Source organism: Azolla caroliniana, unplaced genomic scaffold (assembly GCF_043228905.1).
Source record: "Azolla caroliniana isolate FFs.n. ecotype wild unplaced genomic scaffold, voAzoCaro1.0.p SCAF_11, whole genome shotgun sequence".
Lineage (NCBI taxonomy): Eukaryota > Viridiplantae > Streptophyta > Polypodiopsida > Salviniales > Salviniaceae > Azolla > Azolla caroliniana.
The window spans coordinates 3,070,336-3,081,572 of NW_028230446.1; the positions used below are offsets into that span (position 1 = coordinate 3,070,336).

General features: G+C 44.4%; 1 protein-coding gene across 1 annotated transcript; it reads right to left on the minus strand.

Annotated features, from left to right (window-relative positions):
• Window positions 1-7,980: 7,980 nt before the first annotated feature.
• LOC147857597 (uncharacterized) lies at window positions 7,981-11,037 on the minus strand. The gene is made up of 2 exons (XM_087327837.1): window positions 9,654-11,037; window positions 7,981-8,221 (listed from the first exon to the last, which is right to left on the minus strand). The coding sequence occupies exons 1-2, from the start codon at window positions 10,846-10,848 to the stop codon at window positions 8,142-8,144; spliced, it is 1,275 nt and encodes a 424-aa protein (XP_087183963.1). The 5' UTR covers window positions 10,849-11,037; the 3' UTR covers window positions 7,981-8,141.
• Between the last annotated feature and the right edge of the window lie 200 nt (window positions 11,038-11,237).

Genomic DNA, 11,237 nt, shown 5'->3' on the forward strand with positions numbered 1-11,237 from the left:
GTATAGCACGGATAGGGACGAGTCGGATCGACACGAATCCAACTCCGAGAAGAGCGATGATGGGCCTTCAAGAGCAAAGCCCGCGTCGGCCAGAATGGCCTCAACATCGGCTAATGAGCAATTACGCCAATCTACCCGCAAGAAGAACCCTGTTGTACGGTTCGGATACAACGAGTACATGGCGCATCACTATGCATACATGACAAGCGTAGCGGAAGTGCGTGAGCCGGAGAGCTACGCAGAAGCGGCAAAGGACGCGAATTGGCGTGCCGCCATGGAGGAAGAGATGAACACACTTGCGGAGAATGAAACCTGGGACCTGGTTGACGCCCCCAAGGGTGTAAAGTCAGTTGGATGCAGGTGGGTGTACAAGGTCAAGTACAACACCGACGGCTCGGTCAACCGATACAAGGCCCGGTTAGTAGCAAAAGGCTACGTGCAGCAACACGGCATCAATTACGATGAGACGTTTGCGTCGGTCGTGAAGATGACGACCGTCCGTGTTTTGCTTGTGGTAGCTCCGGCGAAGGGGTGGCACTTACATCAGATGGATGTAAAGAATGCGTTCCTACAAGGCGAGCTTGAGGAAGAAGTGTACATGGTACAGGCCCCCGGATTTCACTCCGAAACGAACACTTTGGCGGTATGCCGGTTGAAGAAGTCCCTTTACGGACTAAAGCAAGCCCCGCATGCCTGGAACACGAGGATCACGCATCAATTGCGTCAGATGGGATTTGCGACGTCCAAATCGGACTCTTCATTGTTCGTCCGGCAAGGTCGACTTGGGCCGGTTAGTATTTTACTTTATGTTGATGACTTGGTCATCGTCGGCGTCGAGCTAGATGAAATTGACTGTGTAAAGCTCTAGCTTGCGGCATCATTTGATATGAAGGACATGGGGGACCTTCATTACTTTCTTGGGATCAAAGTGATCCGAACCCCCGAAAGCATACTGATCAGCCAACGGCATTACGTGCTAAGTATGCTTTTCAAGTTTGGGATGGCGGATTGTAAGTCCATCTCAACTCCTCTCGACAGAACCATGAAGCTTCGCCCCGACTCCGGAAAGGTCTGTGACCCAAAAAGGTTCTGACAGATTGTCAGAAGCCTCATATACTTGACTATCACCCGAATGGACCTTAGTTACCCGGTCGGCTTGATTAGTTAGTTCATGGTGCGGCCAACCGAGGAGCACCTTCAGTGCGTGCAACGCGTACTCAGGTACGTCAATGGCACTAAGGACCGAGGGCTACTATATCGGACCGGTACTGTCGCGCAGCTAGTCAGCTATACGGATACCGACTGGGCCGAAAACGCCGGCGATCGCGGATACACATCCGGATTCGCATTCTCCCTTGGGAGTGTCGCGATCGCGTGGAGTAGCAAGAAGCAACTGACAGTTGCACTGTCAAGCACGGAGGTTGAGTATCGAGGAGCAACTGTTGCAACATGCGAAGCCATATGGCTGAAGTGACTACTTAAGGATCTGCAGGTGGAGGTGTCCGATCCGACGACGATCTACTACGACAACCTCAACAGCATCCAACTTGCAAAGAACCCCGTCTTCCACGCCCGGACTAAGCACATTGAGGTGCACTACCTCTTTGTCCACGAGCGTGTCCTCTCTGGTGAAGTTGAACTTAAGTATGTTTCAACGGATCAGCAACACACCGACATTTTCACCAAGCCTCTTGGTCTGGACAAGTTGCGGCAATTCTCGGGTGCGCTTCGTTTGCGGCACCTCGACATGCTGAACTTGAGGGGGAGAAAAGTCTCGCAAGACCACGGAAAGGAGTAGGAAAGGAGCGGAAGTGACCGCGACACCAAATCGGATGACGAATTCGATTTAGTGTCAGCTGAAGAAGTCGAAGGCGGATCCGCGGAAGAGTCCGGAAGCGGACAAGAGGGCAACAGCCGAAAGAAAGAGTCGGAGCCAGCCAAACATGGGGGAGATGAAGCCAACAAGGGCGAGAAGGCCAAAATTGAGGACGAATTGGAGACAGCCAATTCGAACAAAAGCGGAGACGAATCAGAGACAGCCAATTCAGCTCGGATGTTTGATTCGGAGACACCAAATCAATTGAAGACCAAGCAAGGGAAAGGGAAGCAGAAGAGGCGCCAACACCATGACAATAAGGGAGCTGGAAAAGGCCGCACGAGCAGACAAGCCAACCGTAAGGGTCAAGGCGTGCAGAATCGAATGGGTCGAGGAGCGCAAGTGAGGCGTAAAGTCAAGAGAAACCGGAGTGTAGGACCGGAAGAGCCTCAAGTTGAGCTTGAGGGGGAGTGTTGAGTTACAAGCTCAACATTGGCCGGATCGGTGCGTAAACCGGTGCGTAAACCGGTGCGCAACAAGAGGCCGGATCGGTGCAGAAACCAGGAGGCCGTTGAACAGATATTCCACGAGGGAATATATTTGGGAGTTAGTGTAGGAGCTCAGATATGAGCATTGAAGTACGTGTCAATACTTCTGTCAGTCCGTATGGACTTGTATAAAAGTGCTCCCTGAGCACATCCTATGCACAGAGTTTTACACATTATTTTGAATTTAGTTTTTTGTGTGTTCATTCCCTCTCTGTCTCTCCCGCGTACATTGTGTCTTAAGCTCTCCATTAAACCTATTTTTCTCTGTCGGTATTATGTGTTTCGTATAGCTTCCGCACGTTACATTTCACAGTACGCAACTACATTTGGTCTGGTAAGGAAGATCATGTAACTCACGCCAAGGTGGCATGGCCTATACTCACAGCACCTAAGTCGAGAGGGGGATTGGGTCTGGTTGATCCCCTCTCACAATCAAAAGCCTTACTTGCCAAATTTGTGGCGCGAGGACTCCAACCAGGAAATGACTGTTGGAAAATGCTATTGCGGTTACGTTTCGTTTACTTTAGGCCACGAAAAGGGGTTAATTGGGCCCCCCAAATGGGATGGATTCTAAACATGGATCTCAAACCTAGTTTCTCCCGCCAATTGGAGGATAGATTCAGTGCATCCATGCGGAAGGCATGGTGTGACATTAGACAAGGGCTCAAGTGCGATCAACCGAGTTCCGAACCTGCCTAGCTCAGTCAACGTATCCTATGGAACCCATGTATCAAGGATGAATCTAATCAACTGCTTGGATCAAGTAAGGGGTTGTCATGGGGATACATTGCAGAAGGTCCGGGAAAAAGTATAGAATGTTGGAGACGGTTTATGTCACTACCACTACAAGATCACGCCAACATACTCCATAGCATCAGGGGCGGATGGATTATGAGATCGGAAACCAATAACGCTCTACTGATTAGGGAAGCCGCTACTCATAGGACGACAATGGAATAATGGATAGGCTACAAGGAGGAGGGATCTTTGATCCCGAGCGGTAGGGGATCACCAGGCAGGATCGAAGGCTCTGAATTGCGAGACACTAAGCCACCAACACAAAATAACGCACTTCGAGTACTCGCGTATACTGGTCATAAATGGATTGTAGATCCTAATCTGATCAAAGTACAACTCGATTGGCACATATGTACTCATGAAAACACATGGCTATGTAAGGTTAGTTGGGACCCTTTGCAATGGACATGGTGCGATCCTTACGCAAAGCAAGGAAGCAAACCCATCCCTTTCTTCTAATTCACAACTAGATTAGGTCGCCAATCCTAGCTGCTCAAACTGCCCGAGAGCCGACTGATGCAAAGGTCTAGCACACATATCAAGTTCCTTCACACAATTATCACCAAGTTTTGGCGGAAAATCTGGAAACAACAACATGCGAGGCAAATTACCACGTTCCAATGGCTATTAATACATAAGTCACTACCGGTGGGAGCATGGTAACATGGGAACCTTAGCTCTCCTAATTGTGTAGAGTGTCCAAATGCAGTAGAATCAATACCACATGCTCTATGGGACTGCCCAGCGTACCATCGAATATGGCAGGGGGTTGGCCACTTGTTGCAATTATGCCAGGTGCAAGGCTCAATCAAGTGGGGAAATATATGTTGGCTATCATGGTAGACCCCAATTGGCAAATACGAGCATCAGGTGGAGGGGATGACTTTGGTGATAAAAGCACAGGAGGTTTTTTTCTCCACCATCGGCAATGTCCACTCAACTCCTCTTAATGACAAATCTCAAGTTGTGTTGGAATTGGTCAACCCAATAACTCTTTGGATTCTATGGAAACAATGGTGTAGACAAGTCTTCTCCAACCAAACCCGCGCATCCAACAATGTTAAATTGTAGCCACTCTAAAGAGCCAATATGATGGCCTCAAGGGCAGCTCCGATGGAGTTGAAAGAAAACGAATAGCCTTCATCCAACAATGGTCGTCCTCTCCCTTTCTTGAGTCAGTGAGCATCCACATAAGATAGAACTATCGCGTCCCTACAGGGATTTGTACATAATCATCTCATTTGTAAAATTTTATAACTAATGGAAGGAGTTTTTTTTTGGAAAAAAATAATATATATATATTCTTAACAACTTACAAGTGAAATGCCAAACCTATGTTTAATGTCATTAATGGATGCGTAAATGCATATTAGGAATGAAAGATATAAAGAGTGATTGTATATTTGTATTTTATAGTAATTTCATTGTTATTCCTACATATTTGTAGAACGTATCCAAAGTTTCTTCACCTTACCAATTATGCATTGTCAATAGTAAGTAGCTTGTACTTGCTCATCTTGACAATGGTACATTTTCCAAACTTTTTACAAGTAAAATTATAACAAGTTCTATTAAAAAAAAACTACTTTGGGAGGATTGATGTACCATTAGACATGAAAAAAAAAGACAAACATTTATGAACACATCTTATGAGACCAACTAGATTCTAGATGTACCCATCAAAGCCATGCATAGGACGTTTTCCCATTTGCCAAAAAAAACAGGTTTTTCCGAGCAATTACGCTAAATTCTATGTAACGCATGGAAACGACGGAAAAAAAGTACTTTTGTACCATGTTTTTGTGGTTGCAAACATTTAAGAGGTTTTTGTGTTTGTCATTATCTTACAATTGTACTAGATTGAATATACTGCACCTACATTGGACACCATGAAATTAATTCCATCGTCAATATGTTGTGGCGCTAATGAACTTAGGAAAGATGAGATATTATTTCTTAACTGCCATTTTTATCGTCTTTTTTCTGTACAAATGGTATCAATTATGAGTTAATAAACCAAACTGTTCTCTCTTGATGGCCATCTTCAAGAGTTGTAACTTATACATGGTAAACAAATAAAGTGAAAAAGGCTCATTGACTCTATGATTCTTTGAAACATATGTGAATTGTTTCGACTTCAACAAGTTGTAAGACATCTTGATCCATGTTGAAAGTTTCTTATTTTGAAATGCTTATGCGTATTATCCATCCCCCAAGCTCCTTAAAGAATGTCTTAGCTTCCTAGGTACATTGACTCGAAACTATAAACACAACTACTTATATTGGCATACTTGATTAATATGCCTAACGATGTTGCCATATTTTCAAAATATCTTATATGAATCATGTGCTAAGATGGATAATTTAAGTGGAATTCGCGTTGAGTTGTTACGTGTGGATTAAAGTTGGAGTGTCATTTCAACTACATTATTGGAACATGAACTTTTCCCTTGGATTCAACATGTATTGTGTGAATTATTCCTCTTCCACCACTAAGATGATTGTTTATGTATATAAGGATATTATTCGAGTTGATGTGCGCAAATTGAAACTTATTGGGTTTATACAACCATGAGAGTGTTCACACTAGAGAGATATTATGGAACTTTGAAAGACAAATGGCGTGATTCAAACTCTTTTGTCACATCATTAACATGATTACGCGGAAACCAAACCATGTCTTTATTTACTTTCCGAAACACAAGTAATACCAAAAGCGTCACTTCTCCCTTTACCTTGAAGCATTATTATATCCAAGAAGACTCGTCCAAAAAATAAAGCACATATTAAAGAAAATTCCTCACGCGTCTCTAAAGTGCGGAAGCTACACAAACAATATATTTATCTCAACAATTCCAAGCCTTGCCCAATTAGTCACACATACATTAGTCGTCTCGTGACTCCTAACTCCTCCTACCTAAATAAAGTCAATAAAATAATATAATATAAAATAATGAGTTGAATCCAAGTTCCTTTACCATATTGACAATTGGACAGCAATAATAATTGGAAATTGTTCATCGTATTCACATAAGTGCCACACTAACCATTACTATATGAGACACACGACATAATAGACAACTTGAGAGTGTAGGAAAGGGATTCCTTAGAGTTAAGAGCACACGAAAAGGATTCTTTGAGTTAGAGTGCACGAAAGGGATTCTTGTTATCGTGCTTATTCTACAATATTGTAAACTTCCTATTTTGTTTGTTAGTTCTTGTAGTTCATATTCACATTGCTTAAACATTGAGTAGCCATCACCTAAGGTATCTAACGTTGTTGTAGGATTCGTACGATTCAATTAGCATGTCAAGTTTTAGGATTTTCTTGAGAGAAGAGGAAGTGATTGTTTTGTTCGACGACAATGAGAATTTTGGCCACAATAAACATCCGAAGTGTTCATAAACTTGTTACACATCCTATAATGCTTTGCTTTTGTTGTCTTCACGCTATTCTCTACTTTATAACCAATGTTAATCTCCACAACAAATATTCAAAGTTGAAACTCAAGTCAATATTGCTTGGTCATTGGAACCATCAAGGATGAAAAAAAGTGCACAAATAGCAATTGTTTTGTTAACCTGCAACTCGGTGCTCTCATAGAACACCAAGAGAAACAAGATTGCTTCCATGTGCAAAACAAATTTTGTAGTCTCGATTTCTTAATCCCTAGGCCTCAAACCTTTTATTACAAAAAAGCATTTCACATGGAGCAACTACAAAACAAGGAAACACAAAAACCAAAGCAAATGCACAAATCAACGTAATGAAGCCTCCACAACACAAGGTAAGCATAAAATAGTATCCAATTGCAAACACGTGCAGAACAATTGAGTAAAACAACTACATCATACGATCATCAAAGAGCCTATTACGACTTCATGAGATGAATAAATTTTTCACATTTAGGCAAGTGTGTCGAATAGGGCTATGGGATGTGCCTTAAACCTCACCCCACATATATAGACGGCTTTTGCACAACAAAGGTAAGCATAACATGTTGTCCAATTGTAAATGCATGCAAAACCATGGACTAAAAAATTTACATCACAAAGAGCCTATTTCGACTTCACTAGATCAAGAAAACCCTCACTTCAAATATGGCTATGGGATGTGCCTTTTTATAGATGAATGTACAATAAACCCCTTTTATGCTCCCCAACATATATGGACAAATAAGTCGAATATCGCCATGGGATGTGCCTTTTATACACGGATGTGCCTTAAACCCCCTTTTATGCTCACCCAATGTGTCGAATATGACTATGAGATGTTCCTTAAACCCTTTTTGTGTCAAATATGGCTTTGCAATGTGTGCCTCCAAACCCTTTTACAAGAGGACTTCCATACATAGAAAGATGGCTATAGGATTGCACCTTATTGCAATAGGGTAAGCTACCAACCAATGCATTATGGTTATGGTTGGCGCCTAAGATGCTAGTGAGTTTTACATTGGGTTATGGTTTCGGTAGCATTTAACCTAGAGTAAATAGAGGAATTAAAAACCTTCATGACGTGTCTTGTATCAAATGGTTTTTCTCGGCAAAGTGAAGGAGAAGCTAGAGAAGGGGAAACAATAATATTTTCTGCATTAACATTAAAGAGTACAATGCCTTGGAAGCTCTCCACTAGCACTAAAAGAAAGAAGATATGTATAAACATTGGTAAAGGATCTCTCCATGTGTGATAGGTTAGTCGGTTAGGGGAGAATGAACGGGGGTTAGAGTTATACCATTGTTCGTGCAATGGCTATGAATGGAAGCTGTTTTGGTCATATATCCTCTTGCTACAACAACAACAATAATGGCTACAAATCGGAAGAAAAGAAGACAAATTCATTAGGTCTAAGAAAAGAGGAGATCGGGTCATTAAATCAAATTTCAGGATCGGGTCTTTCGAAAGAAGCGTGCCGTGCGATTTTAAGTCTCGGACACGAGTTGTTGAAAAAACAAACGAAAAAACAAATTTTTTAGGGTTTCTAGAAACTCTGCTTGATCGAACATGCTACCACTTGTGCCCAATGCCGCAACCGCGTCTTCACTCGGCTCGGATGGTCCCCTACAAGAAAGCCAAAGGAAATGCTTAGCAAAACAAAACATGTTATTGTACCCTAAACCCTAAACCTCATACAAATAGCGAAGGAAGGAAGGAGCCTTCCGTCCTCGTTAAACCCTAAACCTAATTGCTTGCAAACTTAGGGCATTTTCAAGCAAAAAAAAATTGGGTCAACCTCGTACAAATAGCAAAGGAGCCTTCCATCCTCATTAAACCCTAAACCTAATTGCTATCAAGCTTAGGGAGCATGTTCAAGCCAAAAAAATGGGTTCAACCTCGTACAAATAGCAAAGGAGCCTTCCATCCTCGTTAAACCCTAAACCTAATTGATTCCAAGCTTAGGGAGCATGTTCAAGCAAAAAAATTGGGTTCAACCTTGTACAAATAGCAAAGGAAGGAGCCTTCCATCCTCGTTAAACCCTAAACCTAAACCTAATTGCTTCCAAGCTTAAGGAGCACGTTCAAGCAAAAAAATTGGGTTCAATTACATGCGGAAACCCCATGGAAATCTTGTGTCTTGGAACCTACATGCCTAAGTAACTCCTCAAATAAGGTAAACAAACACTCCGGCGTTCCATGAATAATCTAAACCCTAAAACCATGTTAAAAATCTTCCTGCATTGCAAATAAGAACTGTGAATAACCTAAACCATGTTAAAAATTTCCCTGCATAACGAACAAGAACTCCGGCCCCTCGAAACCCTAAAAGCTTTTGTCTCAACATGAAGGATTCCCACCCAACCCAAAACTTCTTTTTACCCTAATAAAGAAGCAATTGACCCCATGGAAATCCTAAACCCTAAACATGTATACAAGGTCACAACATACAATAGTTTAGGGCTAGTAGATGACTACACATGAAAACCTAAACCTAAACCCCTATAATTCACAAAAAAAAAAAAAAAAAACAGGAATGATTCCTGCAGACTCACCTGCTCATACCCCTTGAAACCCTGAACCCTAAACATGCATTATAGCATGGCATGTTCAACAACACTAATGTCCCCCCAACATGGGAGATCTTCACCCTAAAACCAACTTACAGAACTCGCACTCAAGACTCCATGAAAACCTAAACCCCAAAATCTAAAAATTCATTAGGAAACGTGGCTTCCCAGATATCCAAAATGCTCAATTTCCCATGAAAACCCGATAGAAACCCCCAAACCCTAGTTCAACTGGATAATCCCCGGACATATATATGACAGAAATGCTCGATGGCGTGAAAACCTAAACCCCAAAAAACCCTAGTTCAACCGGATAATTGCCGAGAGAAATGCACCAATTCCGTGTGAACACCCAAACTCCGAAAACCCTAAAATTCACGACGAAAAATGGACTTACCCCCAACTCAGAAATCGACACAATACACACATACATAAGGATGGGATCCCCCCCCCTTACAATTCACTCTGCAAAGAAAAGAGACACATACCAGGGCTCGAGATCCGCCATGTCTCAGTGGAGGTGCTCCCATTGCTTCCAGCGCTGCTTGTCCGCTCGAGCGGAGTGATGGGCGAGCCGCGGCCTTTGGAGTCGGCATACTGGCGATTGATGGCATAATAGAGCTCTAGGGCAGGGAGGGTACTCTTCAGGCTGCTATCCTCATCGTGCCCAAACCCAAACCCTAATTCGATGGAGCCCCGGAGCTCGTCTAGGTCTTCGTCCGTGAGGCTCCGGGTTCTTGTCCGCTGCAATGGGCGGCGGACATGGATGGGCGAGGGGCACCGGCCCACCAGATTCTGATGCCTCCTCCTCCTCTGCTGCTGCTGCTGCTGCTGCCCAATTCCGCCTCCCGATTGCACAGAATTGCTGTTGCCCCGCCCCGCAGGCCCATTCTCCAGCCAATCCTCATCATCACAATCATGGAACAGCTCTTCTTCTGCATCGGCATCATCATCTGCATCATAGATCCCATCCACATCTCCATCTCCATCTCCATCTTCTCCATCTCCATCTGATGATTCATCAGATTCAGCAGACTCGTTTGCCATGGAAGCAGCTCCATCTGCTATGCTCCCATCCCTCAGACCCCTAGGGGCACAGAGATTCCCATCCATGTGCTCTCCATGGACATCTCCGCAGGCCTCGCCTGCCTCCTCCTCATCATCATCATCATCATCACGCAATTCATCCGCCGCACTGTGATCTTTCGTGGGGAAGGATATTAGGGTTTTGACACGCGGAGGGGGCTGCAGATCACGGGGGCGTGGCCATGAGCCACAGGAAGCGGCTATGTCCATGGGGAGCGAGGCCGAAGAAGAAGGCGAAGAGGAGGGAGGGCCCGACACAGAATGTGGCATGATCGCAACGCTACCTTGATGGCGATGGTCGGAATTAGAATTAGGTCGGGAGGAATCGCCTATGTGGCCGTCTCGCTCAGGCGACTTGCAATCGAGGGAGAGATCGGAGGAGTGGGCACGGGCCAATCGGGAAGGGCGGGTGGGGGTGTTGGTGTTGGTGTTGAGGTCGGCGGAGGAAGGGGCGCAGAAGTAGCGATGGCGATGGTGGAAGGGGCCAGATCCATCAAAGCAGGAGGAGGAGGAGGAGGAAGAAACAGAAGCAGAAGCAGAGGAGGAGCGATGGTGGGGGAGGATATCTTCAGGAGGGGGGATGCTCCGGTACGGCATGGAGGGCAAGGAAGGAACTCCACAGACAGACAGACGGACAGACAGAGGTCTCTGCAGAGGAGAAGAATCTGATGGAGAAGAAGAAGAAGACAGAGAGAAGGAGGGGGGGGTCTCTCTCTGCAGAGAAGAATCTGATGATGGTGAAGAAGAAGAAGAAGAAGAAGAAGAAGAAGAGAGAGAGAGAGAGATAAGGCTCTCGGCTCGGCTCGGCTCGGCTCAAAGACAGCCATAAAAGCAAACGCATAGAGAGTAGAGAGAGAACTCAGAGGCAGCCGCAGCAAGAGGCAGAGAGAGACTAGAGAGAGAAGGTAGAGAGAGGATAGAGAGAGAATGTAGAGAGAGACTAGAGAGAGAATGTAGAGAGAGGTGGGCCGTCACGTGGGCTCCCG